The 15,748-nt window shown below is 44.9% G+C and overlaps 1 protein-coding gene across 1 annotated transcript in view; it reads left to right on the top strand.

Annotated features, from left to right (window-relative positions):
- The first annotated feature begins 8,857 nt into the window (after positions 1-8,857).
- Positions 8,858-15,748, top strand: part of MAN1A2 (mannosidase alpha class 1A member 2) — a 139,461-nt gene continuing 132,570 nt past the window's right edge. The window contains exon 1 of the mRNA XM_084757200.1: positions 8,858-9,505. Coding sequence (XP_084613326.1) covers positions 9,204-9,505 — 302 coding nt within the window. The 5' untranslated portion in view covers positions 8,858-9,203. The remainder of the gene's footprint in view (positions 9,506-15,748) is intronic.

Here is a 15,748-nt window from a genome sequence, read left to right as displayed (position 1 = left end):
ACAGATTACATGCCCTCCTCTGCAACATCAAGTTAGGATGACGTAGGGCGCAGAAGGCAGTCATGTGGAGATTTTAAAAAACAAAACAAACAAGCAAACAAATGTATACCATCTCACCGTTATTACAGATAAACTAAGAACCCAGTAGTTTCTAGATACGTAACCCCAAAGGGCTCGTTAATAGTCTCTAACGGCCCTCGAACCCTACAAAATCTAGCCTCAGAGAAGCCACCAAAGAGGCAAAGATCTGCAGGGCAGACATGATTCTCTGAGGTTATTGTCTGTGCGGGCCAGGGGCCCAGAGAGGGAAATGTGACTGAATCCTTAGTAATTTAGGCCCTTTTTTTGCTAGATTAGCTCTAGTCAAGCCTCGTGGCCTGATGATGTAGTATACCCACTGGTCCAGCAAACCCAGACTGCACGGAATAGTGTAGAGAGCCCTAAGTGGTACTTCAGTAGAAACCCTCTTTCTCCTCATGACATCTTCCAAGGCTTCCCCCACCTCATTTGCCCCCGCAACTCCTATTCATCCTGCTCCCTAGAATAAAATACCCATTTGTATTTACTACACCCTGACTGCTGAGGAAGCGCTGTACTTAATCTATTTAGTCCTCGGGACAGCCCTATGAGGTTTGCAAATTTTAAAATGAGGTCTCTCATGTCTAATATTGTAGATGAAAAATATCTAAAGGCAGGGAACATATTTTTAAAAATAACATGTACATGGCGAATACCAAACTATGTCTGAGTTTCCCCAGCACCAGAGCCACAATCTTTTGTCATATGTAGGCTACCTCACATATTTTAGTTGTACTTTGATGCCTACAGCACAGTATAGCTCTGGAATACATAAATCAACAAAATATAACCTCAAGCTAGCTGCCCAGAATAGACTTGCAGTAACTTTAACATAAGGATTTATAAAGACTGTTTGACCTCTTTTGGCATCAGACTCCTCTTTATAAATATGGATATGAACATCCCCATTTGAAGGTGTCTGTGGAGGTTGCTGAATTCAGTAGATCTCCACTGTCATCTCGGTGCAAGCCCATTCTACGTGTATCTTCTTTCCCTGAGGAGATGGCTCTTCTCTTCTGCCCACCCTGCTTATGCTCCTGGGGCGAGCCTGTCCGTTATCTGAAGGAACAGGTTACTTTCGGCTCTTGATCTTCTACATTTCTAAAGAGAACAGAGTCTCACATACCAGCGGCAGCCATACTTTCTCCATGTCAGCCCATGCTAGGTATTACTCAAGATTGCAAACCACAGAAACCAATCCCACGTGAAAAATACATTACTAAGCTTGTGTAATTACGGGAGTAGATTCCCGTCGCTGTAACGAGTGCTTGAGTTAACCAAGTTAGCAAGGAAAAAAGGTTGGTTTTGGGTCATGGTCTGAGACCCTGACTCACAATTCCACACACCCACTACCTTTAGTCCTCTGGTAGATGTGCTGGGTGAGAGTGGCAGGGGACACCCAGAGAAGAAAGAGAACAAGCGACAAGTCCTCCGAGCTCTCTCTTTTTAAAAATTGCTTTATTCAGATCACATCTCAGTAGCTATCTCCTCACTTGTATCTTCTCGTTTTTCCCTCCCTCCCTCTTTCACTCTATTCCCCACTCCTAGGTCTGTGACACAAGGGGACCTCCTCCCCCACCATATGGTCACAGCCTATCAAGTCTCATCTTGGTAGCCTGCTTACCCTTTCTCTGAGTGCCACCAGGCCTCCCCACTAAAGGGAAGTGGTCAAATATGGGGCACCAGAGTTCATGTCTGAGTCAGTCCCTGCTCTCTACATAACTGTGGAGAATGTCCTGTTCATGGACTAGATCTGAGTAGGAGGTCAATGTTTACTGCACGTATTGTCTTTGGTTGGTGCAGTAATTTGAGGAGACCTCCCTGGGTCTAGATTTGCCTGTCAAACCCTCTGGATCCTTCTATTTCCCCATTCTCCTATACTTCTCTCACCTAGAGTCCCAATAGGAAGTCCTTGCATCTATCCCAATCTCCTGGTAAGTGAAGACTTTCATGTGACAACCCTTTGGGGCTACGGTCCAATTATGAGTATACTCCATGTGAGTCTTTCTGGGTCTGAGTTAACTCACTCAGTATGATCCTTTCTAGTTCCATCCATTTGTCCACAAATTTCAGGATTTCCTTATTTTTAAAAGCTGAGTAGTATTCCACTGTGTAAATGTACCACAGTTTCTTTATCCATTCTTTGACTGAGGGACATTTAGGTTGTTTCCAGGTTCTGGCTATTACGAATAAGGCTGCTATGGACATGGTTGAGCACATGACCTTGTTGTGTGGTGGAGCATCTTCAGGGTATATTCCAAGGAGTGGAATAGTTGGGTCTTGAGGTAGCCCTATTCCTAGTTTTCTGAGAGAGTGGGAGTTTGCACTCCCACCAGCAATAAAGGGGTGTTGCCCTTTCTCCAAATCCTCACCAGCATGCACTGTCACTTGAGTTTTTTATCTTATCTCTTATGATGGATGTAAGATGGAATCTCAGAGTCATTTTGATTTGCACTTCTCTGATGACTAAAGATGGTGAACATTTCTTTTAGTGTTTCGCAGCCATTCGAGAATCCTTGTTGAGAATTCTCTGTTTAATTCTGAGCCCCATTTCTTAGTTGGGTTATATGGTTTGGTGGTCTTTAATTTCTTGAGTTCTTTATATATTTTGGATATTAGACCTTTGTCAAATGTAGGGTTGGTGAAGATCTTTTCCCAGTCTGTAGGCTGTCGCTTTGTTCTGCTGACAGTGTCTTCTGTCTTACATAAGCTTCTCAGCCTCATCAAGTCCCATTTATTAATTGTTTACCTTAAGGCCTAGACTGTTAGGAGTTCTGTTTAGGAAGTTGTCTCTGGTGCCAATGAGTTCTAGGCTCTTCCCCACTTTTTCTTCTAATAGATTTAGTGTCTCTAGTTTTATGTTGAGGTCTTTAATCCACTTGGACTTGAGTTTTGTGCATAGTGATTAATATGGGTCTACTTGCATTTTTCTACATGTAGACATCCAGTTAGACCAGCACTATTTGTTGAAGATGCTACCTTTTTTTCCATTGAATAGATTTGGCTTCTTTGTCAAAAATCAAGTGTCCATATGTGTGTGGATTTATTTCTGGGTCTTCAATTCAATTCCATTAGTCAACCATCCTATTGCTATGCCAGTGTCATGCTGTTTTAATTACTGTTGCTCTATAGTACAGCTTGAAGTACCCTGATCTCTTTAAGGGCACACCTGTAACCATCTGAGTACCTCTCACCAGGCTGCCATCTCAAAGTTCCTATAACTTCTTTTAATAGTTTCCTGAGCTAGTATGCAAGCCTTTAGCATACCCTCAGGTATGCTCCAGAGAGACATTCTAGATCCAAGAGCATATGTCCATCTCACAATGCAAAACACAATCTGCTCATCTCTTGGAGTCCCTGATACCATAACTGTTCTATGATCGCTCACAAGCCCAACTCCAACACCTCAAGGCAAACTTAGCCATGGGCCTTTATCAAAGTCAAAATAAGCTGCACCATTCAAAGGTATAAAGGCCCATGGTAAACACTGTCCTTCCAGAAGGAAGGACAGGAAGACAGCAAAGTACCCAGATGACTCCATTTCCAGCATCCATGACAAACTACAGTAAGACGTGGACATCTGAGAGCTTGGTGGCTGCATCCCTACGGCTTTATGAAAGAGAACAGCTGATTCTGCCAAGTGCCTGCAGATTTTCTTAGCACATAGTTCTCAACTTGTAGGTTGTGACCCAAACGGGGGAGGGGGGGCGGTTGTGGGGGAGAGGGTGTTGTGTCACATATCAGATATCCTGCGAATCAGAAATTTACACTATAATTCACAACAGTAGCAATATTATAGTTCTGAACTAGCAACAAAGATCATTTTATGGTGGGTGGTCACCACAACATGAGGAACTGTATTAAAGGGGTCACAGCATTAGGAAGGCTTAGAACCATTGGTTTAGCCAATTCTTGTTCCGTATTGCAGGTACCTGTAAATTCTTGGGGTCTTTTGTGAGCCTTGTTGTCACTCTCAGAGCTTTGGACATTGCCCTGTCAGGGGCCGCTTGCAGGGACCTTGTCTCTTATGTATACTGTGCAGCTAGTCAGGCTTTCGTGTGACTTTTCAGTGCAAACTACCACTTGGCTTTTGTGTGCTTGCAGAACCACGGTTACATGGGAGACTCAGGGTCTGTACTGGGTGTGAACTGCACCTGAGCGCACTGGAGCCATGGCCTCAGTGGCCTCTTACTGCCTTGCTGGATAGTGACAAGGACATGAATTCCTATGCACTTTTGGGCACACTTGGGCTCTCTGGCAGATCTGAGCTCTTGAGTGGGGGGCATGTGCAGATTTTCTCTTCCAGTTACTTTCGTCCTGGCTTCTCTCAAGGCAGCCCAACTGAGACCCTTAGCCTAAGACGAGGGGTAGGGTAGTCAGCCAAGGAAGGCTAGGCATACCTATAACTTTAACTCACATGAACAGGAAGCTTGCTATTTCACATTGAGCTAATGAGTTATTTTTATGTTTAAAAATTTTTTAATTAGCATTATTTTACATGTATGGATGTTCTGCTTGCATGTATATATTTAATATTTATTATTTAATAATATATTTAATATATATTAAATATATATATTTAAATGTGTGTGGTGAATACTTGTGTATCCATGTGTGTAGCTCAGAAGTTGACATTAAAAGCATCTTCCTCTAGTTCTATTTTACTTATATTTTGATAATGGGTCTCTTGCGAACCCCGACTTTGCTGTTTGTGCTGTCCTAGCTAGCCAGCAAGCACTATGGACTATCTGGTCTCCACTCAGTCCCAGTTCTGTGGCTACAGGCTCAAGCTGCCACGCCTGCCTCTTTTACATGCACACTGAGGACCTCTGAAACCAAGGAGCCATTTCCCCACATCACAAGCTTTACAAACAAGTTTACTTGACCTTAAGCAATCCTAATAATAGGCAACTTACTTTTTTTTTTTTTAAATAAGCAAGTTCAGCAAAGACAGAGGTTGGTCTGAAATATATATATATATATATATATATATATATATGGATCAAAGAGAGCGAGGGGAAAAAAAAACACATTTAGCCTATAAAGCAAGGCTATCATCACTTAAGTCTTTTGCTTACAGGAAGATGTTGCTGATATGCACTAGTCATTGTGAGGCCTTTTTACTTGTAATGTAGGTAACACCATTACTTCACCATCTCTACTTTCCCAGCTCAAAGCCAGGAGGCGGAGGGGGGGTGTCAGAGCCAGGCAAACTACTGGAAGAGTGCTTGGTCACATGCATGCTCTACACGCTAGGCTGGACAGACTCCTGCTAGTTAATTGGAGGCTCAGCAAAAGTGATACCTGACCCACTCCTCCCACTGCGTCTCACTGAGGTGTCCTGTCCAGTGAAGGTGCTGGCTCTTTATTCCAGGAGCTCTCCTCCTCCTCCTCCTGTCTTGCAGTCATCACTGCCCACCTATTCTCCCACACACTGCAAGCTCACTGAGCAGGAACAGTGCTTTAGTCTTAGGACTTGGCAGAAGATTCATGACACAGTAGTTCCTCAACAAATTCACCTTTTATAAGCAAACCAGCTGGACCTACTTAGGCCCAGAGAGTTAGCCAGCCTAGGCTTGTCTGCGTTTGCTGACTTCACGCAGCTAACCTGAAAATTTCATAGCTGTGAACTACAAATTATCCCTGATCTTTGAGGAAAATGCTTTCTAGATGCTCTAGACTGGCACCTAGTTATTTTCCTACACGCTCAGTGGTAACACCCAGCGATTTCTCATCTGACATCTTTCTTGGAGAAGCTGGAATCGAGTTGAAATGAGGAAGGAACAGGTAAATAAAGTCCATCTTTTTGTGTTACCCTCTCTCCCGCACAGATTCTGTTTAAATGGGGCTAGGTGGCGGTACCTGATCTATGAAGTCTAGATCAAGATCAATTTTTTTTTAAATGGAAGAGTTGTAAGTTAAACACACAAAAAAACTTCAATATAGCAATACATGAGTGCATCCCAGGAATGATCTTATCAGTCTGAAATCTGTAAGGATAAATTTTATTTTGTTAAAATGTAATAATTCTAATCTCCTAACATACGAATTAACTTAGATGGATTTGTAAAAGGGAAATTACCATTTTATCTGCCACTTCGGAACCTTGTCTACACCTTTGATCAAAGCCTGACTACACTTTGAAAAGGAAATATTCTCTTTAGGCATCTGGAATGAAATTCCTCTTTGTCATGTTCTCACTCAGTTCCCCCCACCCCTACCCGCCACCCCCCAGTTCACACTTTTCCTTTCTGTGGATTGCCCACAGGGGGATCAGTCTGTGTTCACCTTGATATGACTGGGTCCTACCTCCTGAAATATGACCTTAACTTTCTCAAGTACCAGTCTTTATAAATGTTTAATTTAATTAATTATAAATGTAATACAAACAGAACACACGGGAAAATTATACATAATACCAATGTCTTAAGAGCTGATCTTTTCTAAATATTCCTCTTTATTGTATTTGTATGCATATTCTTATATACTGTGATTATAATGAATACATTTGCAACTTTTTAAAAAACAGATTTAAAAAACCTTTGTTTTCTTTTTAGACATGAAAGACAGTGGGAGGGGAGATGGAGGAAAAGACGACAGGGAGAACTGGTGAGGTAGAGATGGAAGGAGACGGAGGGGGAAGGGGAAAGAATTGGTAAAGTTGAAGGCTGGTGTAGAACAAAATAGTTGACTGTATTCGAGTATCTGCAAAAATCTGTAAAACTAACATTTTTATCTTTCGGAGAAAAAAAATAGGCAAGGGCAAGAAAGAGGGCAAGGCACGCATAAGTCCCGCCACCAGCTTTAAGACTCCAATTGCCAAAGTCACATTTGCAGAATGTTTAGTTTTGGCAGACAGTGTGGTGTCAAGCTAGGAAATATTTACTTTTCAAGATTTATACAACTCACTTTGTTCGGAGTGAGTTTTCCCTTGAACTTCTCATGGAAAAGAATGACCTCAACAGCTGGAAAGCATACTGTTCTTTTTCTGTTTGGCTCTCAGAGTCTCAACGTTAGAGATCTGTTAAACTTAGACTTTGTACTAAGACGGGAGTTTGACATCCATTCACAAGTGCCCAACACAAACCTCACTCACTTTGCATCCAGCACGCTGAGCAGTGGCTCTTAACATTTTTTCTTTTTTTTTAAACGTCTTGTGCTTGCTTTATTTGTAAAGCAATGCCTTCTTTTGTCCTGTGGTAGGAAGTTAGGTATGCAGAGCTTCTAGAAATTTCTACTGGAATGTAGTTCTGAATCCTGCCAAGGAACAGGAAGCATTCTTTGATTTCTGAGGCTGACTTCCCGCCCCTGCCATTTAGGGCTTCTTCACCAATTACCAGCCACCAGTTAGGATGTACATGGAACAGAAGGTAAATATTAAAATAAACCTTTCATACGTAATCACAACCTGGGTCTTCTCAGTATTATATTAGAATTGACTCATCACTTTTACGCCTCAACTTCAACAATTTTGTCTTTTTGGGTTTTAACACCTGCTCATTCATTCATCGCTATTATCTTTTGGGGGAGGGTGAGGGTGACTACAGAGCGTGCCCTAGGGGCTGCACCCCGAGGACTCTCCAGTTCGACTGACACAGGTAGCCGGATTCCTCAGGAAGGAACCCAGTGGAAAGGGCAGGGCTGCCATTTTAACATGGAACCGGCACGTGGCTGGTGCCACCTCCTCCTTCAAGCAGCCTCGCGTGCCCAAGAGCGCGAGGAAGTTTGAGACCCTGCTGTTGGCACCCCGGGGCCCGAGTCTCTAAAACGGAGGCAGAGGCAGACGCCAGCCGTGGCCCCCGGGGATCCGTCAGTTCCGGGAACCCCCAAAATCCAGCATCCGTCTCGCGACCTGACCGCCTGGGACCCCCCTCCGCGGGCCGCCGGGGCTTCCGGGAGCTCGGGGTTCCCGACCGCGGCCAGCCAGGCCCGAGCGGCCGGGCGTGGGGGGTGGGGGGAAGGAGGGGCGCGGCGGCCGGGAGCGTGCGCGCGCACCTCACACTCCGCTCGCCCGCCCGCCCGCCCGGGGACGCCCACTCGCGAGTCGGGGCGGCAGGCCGGCCCGCGCCACCCCCCGCAGCCGCTCCGCTCGGCCCCAACCGGTGTCGGCTCCGCTCCGCGCTCCTGCGGCCTCCGTAGGCCGGGGACCAGCCCCGCGCCGCCTCCCGCCGCCGCCGCCGCCGCAGCGAGCCACCCGAGGCCGGGCCCAGCCAGAGCCACCCTGCGCCCGCCCGAGGAGCGGCGGCTCGCCCGCGCGCACCCGCTCGTCCGCCTCTCTCGGGCGGTGCGAGGAATGAGCCGGCGCCGGCCCCGGGCTGTCGGTCCGAGGGCCGCGGCCCGGCTACCTCCTCGCTCGGCCGCTGCCGCCGCCACCGCTGCCGCCGGGCTCGGCCGGGAAGCGGGCGGCGGGGCTCGCTGAGGACGAGGAGGCGGAGGAGGAGGAGGAGGCGGAGGAGGAGGAGCCCGGCGGGGGCGGCCGCTCGGCTGAGGAGGAAGTTCCGCTCCTGACAGAGCGCGCGGCGGCGCGGGCGCTGAGGTGTTCGGGACGCCGTCGCCCTCGCGGCCCCCGGCTGAGCCTCGCCGCTCGCTGCTCCGCCCGGCGCCGCTGCTCGGAAGGAAGCCGCGGAAGGCTGAGGGGCGGCGGGGCGGAGGCTCCGGAGGAGACCGAGTGGAACGGACCCGCTGCAACTCAGCGTCCCTCCCGGCGCCCGCTTGGGCGGGCGGCCGCCTCCGAGCATCGCGCCGGGGCGCGGGCATGGCAGAACCCACCTTGCGGCTTCTCTGCAGTGTGGCTCGCCCGATCCACTCCCGGGAATGAAGAGGAGACTCGCCATCACCCCGGTCAGGCACGGAGAGCCAAATGGCAAGGAGATCTAACCGGACAGAAACGAGCGATCGCTTGGGAGGAGGTCACCCGGGCTTCTTCTGGATGTAATCGGAGAGCGTGAAAGAGGTGGCCTCGTGGAAAAGAAAAAGCACAACAATCCTTTGAGGGGGAGGGAAATTGAGTTTATTTATTTATTTTTATTATTTTTTTGGTCGAGGTTTTGAGAAACGTTTCGATGTGTTGTACGTTTGACATAAGATGAGAACTTTATAAAGTATTCCGTCCGAGAGCCTAAAGGATGACTGCCCCCGCGCTGCTGCCGCTGTCTGGTCGTAGGATTCCACCTCTGAACCTGGGGCCGCCCTCCTTCCCGCACCACAGGGCTACCTTGAGACTCTCCGAGAAGTTTATCCTTCTCCTTATCCTCAGTGCCTTCATCACCCTGTGTTTTGGGGCATTCTTCTTCCTTCCAGACTCTTCGAAACACAAACGCTTTGATCTGGGCTTAGAAGACGTGTTAATTCCTCACGTAGATGCCGGCAAAGGGGCTAAAAACCCCGGAGTCTTCCTGATCCATGGACCCGACGAGCACAGACACAGGTTCGTTCGTTTTTGAAATTGTGGTCCTCCCTTTTCGGGAGAGCCAGGTACAGTTCACTGCGTTCTTCTGTGTGTGTTTTCCTTTCTCTCCTCCCCCCCCCCCCCAGTAAAATATCAGTGTTAAACGTCGTTGATTCAGAGCTGGCGGAGTAGAACTGGAAAGCCTGCTAGAGTTCCTTGGTTTTTATAGGCGAAACGAAGTGTTCAGACTCCAGTGCTGTGGACAGCAGAGAGCGGAGACGTGGGGATATAGCGTGCGCACATTGAGAGCGTGTTGCGTTCAGTCTTGTGCCACACCATGTTAAGTCACTGACTCTTGACAGCTTCGCTCACCTACCAAGTCCCCATCTCTGGCTTATGCTCCGACTTTTTTTTTTTAATGTTAAGAGATGGTATGTATATCACTAGCTACTATAATTTGGTCGGTTAATCTGAAGTGGGCTCTGGGCTGGGTACAGTCAAGATGAAACAGAAGCTCTGCTTGCAGTCTGATTTTTACCTAAAAGGAGACTTTGGAGGCAGTTCGTGTGTTTCCCCAGCACCTCTCTCCTCTCATAAGCTAATTCTTGAGTCCGTGAAAGAGAACTGTGTGTGAGACTTCACTGGACTGGTAGAACCCCTTGTAGAAAACTGGTAGTGGTTTTAACCTAGTGTGAGGATTTAGAAAAAGCCTAGGTTCAGATGTGAGCCTAAGTTAAGTATTAGGGACGATACACTATTGTAACGAGGGCTTTCCCCCTTTGTCAGCGTAGTTAATAATTGCTCACTTGGTAGTTCATTGGCTTCTGGCCTTACCTTATGGAGTACATCTAATACAGTTCCATACCATTTTTCTGTAATTTGGGATTTATATTTTCTTTGTTAAAATTTTCCCTTTGCTTTGTAACTGAGATGAATCTTATTTGGTCTGGGAAATATTTGCTGGGAGAAAAAAAAGCCCCCCCCCCACCTTCCCCAAACCTTATTTCCCTTGTTAGGTGTATAAAATACAGTGTGGCATTTGGAAAAAACAAATGTATGTAAGGCTGGCTCTTTGACAGCAGTGATGCATTAGTGTCATTTAGCTATTATGGACAACTGTCATGTACTAATACCTTTCTTTATATTTTGTAATAGTAAAAGCTTTTTAACAATGCTAGTTTTTAGTTTAATCAGTTTATATTAGGAGAGTCAAGAAAAGTTTTCAATTAGTTGAAGTTAAAATACAAATTTGAATGAAAGTGTAGATATGTGCATTTTACTGAACAAATTTAAAAGGTCTGTTTAAATTTTGTAAATAACAATTTTTAAAGTTTATAGGCCAGGAACATACACATGTTATAGCACGTGCATATGTGTATGTTGTTGGTACTCAGAACACTGGTTCCAGAGTTTGGTGTGAGAAACAGAGTTCCAATAGCTAAGGGGTGGTTCGTGAGCTGCGTCTTCAGTGGTGGGCAGAAGAGTCAGGGTAGCAAATGATGTTAATGATAGCATGTGGGATTTGCTTGTTACTGAGTCAGATAACCAGAGCTTAGGCTTGGAGAGTTCAAGCAGTGATGGACATCTGTACTAATTAGTGGCAGCAACAGTTTATTTCTCTTTTGCTTAGTACTTCCTTGTTGCGTCCTCCCACCTGTAAACAATCCATTTTGAATAATTTTACTTTGAGCAAGAAAATATATTTAAAATGAAGTCAGGAAATTAATGTGTAAATATGAACTCAATTAAAATGATTCAGATATTTTCATTGGATTATTTGTAACTAAGGTCATACTTTGTGTGTTTGTAATATCTTAGAGGGCAAAAATCAAGGTGTGTGTGTGTGTGTGTGTGTGTGTGCATGTGTGTGTGCCCTAAGAACAGGGATGAGGAACTTCACTTTACTAGGTAATTGGAGGCAAATCTAGGGTATTATTCTTGTTACTAGTGTTTAAGAGATACCGTTGGGTTAATGTTTCTTTCTGAATGCATAGACAGTCTAGCAGCTTGGGGTTTTAAATCAGTAGTTAGTCATTTTGCAGTTTCCACTGACTGAAATTGGATTTGTTTCCTCTGTGGGACAGTGACATCTACTTTACAGGCTGTACTGAGTGAGATAATACATGATGCAGAGTCCTCAGTACAGTTCATAGCACTCAGCCAATGTTCAGTGAGTCTTAGGTATTGTTACCACTTACTGTAATTTTGGTTCAGACTCTGCTGTAAGTATTTTTACGTGTTTCTGAAAAGCTAGGTACAGTTTCATATTTTAAGAGTACACCAGAATCTTACTATCAAAAGGAACATTTTATAACTGCATTGTCTTATAACCAAGTTTTTAGTTAGCAGCAAATGCCTACTGCTCAGACTGTCCTAGAGCCTCCATGTGGAGGGCTTAGTGGACCTTCAGTGGGTGGGTTTGGTTTTGGATGTTAGAAAGTTGTCCTCAGGCAGTCAGGGTTTACAGGGGTTGCCTGTCCAGCACCGCAGTGGAGGAGGAGAGGATGAGACCGGGAAGGGCCCTTTGAGGGAGAAAGGGCTCTGAGACTTTGAGTAAAAGAGAGCTAGGTGCAGTAGTTCTGGGAGGAGGAGTGGCCAAACAGCCGGCACACAGAGTCCTAGGAGAAAAGGCTTGGTGCCCTCAAGGGTGCAACCTGGTTCCTGTGGCTACTGTGGTAGACAGCAGTTGTGTGGCCAGGGGAAGAGCAGATGGCCAGATCTGTCCCCTCCTTACAGAGTTTTGAGTTAGTTACTGGCATGTACAAAGTGGGAGATTCATGTGAAGGTAAGGATTTCCGATTTTTCTTAAAGTATTTTGAGGCTAGAAGCATCACTCAAAAGTGTGTGTTGTCAGATGGCTAACTCAGTTGGAATCTGGCTCCCTCAGATTCCCTCTTGACAGGCATGTGCTCTGCATTTTATGACACTCACTCAAGGTGTCAAGTGAGTACCACAGTAAATCAGTGCCTAGCCTGCTGTAGTTAAGTTTGCGTCTCCAGGCTGGATTCCAGGGTCTGTTGTAAGTATTCCAGTCTTCCTCCTGAGCAGCCTATGGGAAGCCACTGAAGCAAAGGAGAACTGTCACTTTGAATTAAAAAACAAAACCAATTACTTTTGTGCATGAGGACAACTAAGGTTTGAGGGTCTGGGACTCTGAATATTGACTTAGGCCATAGTAGTAATACTATGGGAGAAGAGAAATTAGTGGAGAAATGAAGTTGAATTGAGTTTTAGAGACCTGTGGTTTGCTGAATATTGAGGCTAAGGGAGGAGGACCTAGTCTAGGGTAACTTCTGAGTTTCTGGTTTGCATGCTCTTGGATTAATACAAATGTTTTTTTCAAATGCCTTTATTATTTATTTATTTTTATTATAAATTTTGCCTTTATCTACATAATTAATACTATTTGAAGTTAGTATATTTGCTTGAGGATACCTTAGCATGTTCCATTCTGTTAAGTAATTTATAATTTTTTCAATAAACTTTTTGCTTAAAAAGTGTGCTTATTAAAAAAAAAATTTATAAAGTGCCAATCAACTGTAAAGGTGATAATAGCACAAATTGTACCAATAGTTTAAAATTACATTTATGATTTTAAATCACTACAAATAGGAATTTATTATAGTGCATATTAATGTTATTATAACATACACTGATTTACATAAATCTTCCTAACTTATGTAATAGATTTATTTCACTTATCAGTCTTTCATTTTGAAACTGATGTTTGCTTATGTAATGACATTATACAAATGAGCTTGCCTCCCCTGCCCCATGTGTTTGTTTAAAACCTTTGAACATATATTTGTAAGTTATCCTTTAGTCAGGATCATGTTAGTTTGAATTGAATACTTGAGTCATGTGTGTTTATTTCTGGTAGTTTTCTTTTTTCTTCCCAAGTCTTAGCTGATGTTATTACATTACCAGATACAAATTACACACTTGCCCCTGTCCCTGTAAACCATCATATGCTCAGGACAGGGTTGGGGTTCTTGGGCTACCCTTGAGGGACCTCTGATTTCTTCAGTCCTCTCAGGACTGCGAGTTGGGCAGTGGCAGCAGATTTGCAGGTTACGTCTTCACTCTTAGCTCTCTGGCTGGGGCTGAAGGTCACAGCTGCATCATAAGTGGCCTTGAACAGCTTCAGGTGCCTCAAAGCTTATAGAGATTCTGAGGAGACTTCCTCCAGACTTTCCAAAAGACTGTAGTTCTCACCAGGGTCCTCAGACAAATCAGAGTAGTTAGGGCCTCATTCATGAGTGAGTGGTAAGAGGGTTGGCAGCATAGCAGATAGGATCTGAAGTGGTGGCACTGTGGCAGAGCCTGAGGTGTCTGGTAGTCTTCTTAAAGGAAAAACAAATGTAGACTTTGAGTAGGAAGGACCTAAAGAGAAATTGTGGTTTTTATTTGGTGGCTATAAGACAGTGTACTAGGAGTAATCACTTGGAACCTACAGTGCCATTACTGGTCACGTCAGAGGTGTGTACTTTAGCTAGGTGGAGAGGTGGCTTAATACTAGCACTCTGGAAGTGGAGGCAGGTGGATCTCTGTGAGTTCAAGACTAGCCTGGTCTAGATAATGAGTTCCAGGCTACCCAGGGCTATAAATAGTGTCTCAAACAAACAAACAAAACCAAAAAACCCCAAACCCAAACAAAAATAAAACCCCACAGAAGTGCTGTAATGGGAGACTCTTGATTTCTGTCCTCTTTTAGATTTAGTTTTATTTATGTGGAAGTGCAGCTATCTCTCTGTATGTATGCCATGTATGTGTGCAGAGGCCCTCCTGAGCCCTGTAGTTACAGGCAGCTGTGACCTGTTGTATGTGGGTGCTGGGAATTGAACTTTTGTTCTCTTTTAATCACTGAACTAGCCTCTTGAATTCTTTATTCACATTACAATTGCTGTTTTTTGCATATGATTCATCATTGCTTCTTAGTGCATGTATTAGACATTTTCTGGCCACTGCTACTAACTGCTAGACACGAAGTAACTTCAAGGCAGAAGGTTTTCTTTTGCCACAAAGCTGAGGAATGCGGCTCACTACACGGCAATGGGAGCAACTTGGTCTATAGTGCTAAGGAAGTGGATAGCCCCCTCTCCGCATCCACACCCCCCCCCCACTCCCTTGTTTTTTTTTTTTTTTTTTTTTTTTGAGGTAGGCTTTCTCTGTAGCCTTGGCTGGCCTGGACTTGGTTTGTGAACTAGGATGCTATTGAACTTCACTTGCCTCTGCCTCCCTGAGTGCTGGGATTAAAAGTTTACACCAGGGCACTTGGCTTCCCCCTTTTATTTAGCCCTTGATCCATAGGATAATGCTCCCCAACTTTAGGTAGGTATGTTTTTCTTAGTTAAATGTTTCTGGAAACCCCACTACAGACAGCCTGAAGGTGTGCCTTGTAGGTTACAGAGGAGCCTGAGTGAGTGAAGTCGTGAGTGAATGTGTATTGTTGGCGTGCGCACAGTCTTGCCAAGGACTCCAAGTGGAGCCATGGGAAATTGGCAAACCATTCCCCATACGGTTCGGGGTCAGAAAGGCAAAGTTTGCATGTTCACTGCTAAATGATCAGGCTATACAAAAGCTAGCAACTGCATCTTTACTGCTGGAGACTGCGTGTCTACAGAGACCTCCATGCTGAACCTAGCCAGCTCCTCCTCCTCCTCTGCTGCCCATGAACACACTGAGGGAGCACCCCATGAGAGTGTGCACTCTTCCACCTGACCCCAGCTTTTTGTACATGTGCTTGTGTGTATGTCTTTTCTTCATTCCCTCTCTGTTCCTAGTCAGGGTTTCAGGACTCAAGCCATGCGGGGTGTGGCTGTTTATTAGTTCAGTCAAGTTACTATTGAAATTCACAATCATAAGTCCTACTCCTTGTCAGTTTGCCTAAACATTCTAGTTTTAACATTCTACCTCCAACTTTTATAGGCTCATGAGTGCTTTATAATGCAAAATAACTCATCTCAACTTCAGAAGTTCTCATGGTCCTAACAGTTTCAACACTATTCAAAAACCTAAGGTCTCTTTTGAGACTCAAGGCAATCTCTTAACTACGAGTCTTTCGTCTCATAAAGTTTAAAACCAAAGAAAGCGAGTTACGTATTTTCATATATAATGGCTCATTGTATAAACGCTCCTACTCCTAAAAGTAGTAATGGCATAGCAAAGAAAGGGAGAGCCGCAGCATGTCTGAAACCCAGCAGGACAAGTGCCGAATCCTGTAACTCACATGTCTGTTGCCATCCAGAGTTCTTGGTGGTTGATAACACTGGGCCTCCAGCA

This window comes from Acomys minous, assembly GCF_964271855.1.
Source record: "Acomys minous genome assembly, chromosome: 14".
Taxonomy (NCBI): Eukaryota; Metazoa; Chordata; class Mammalia; order Rodentia; family Muridae; genus Acomys; species Acomys minous.
This window is presented reverse-complemented; position numbering and strand designations above follow the sequence as displayed.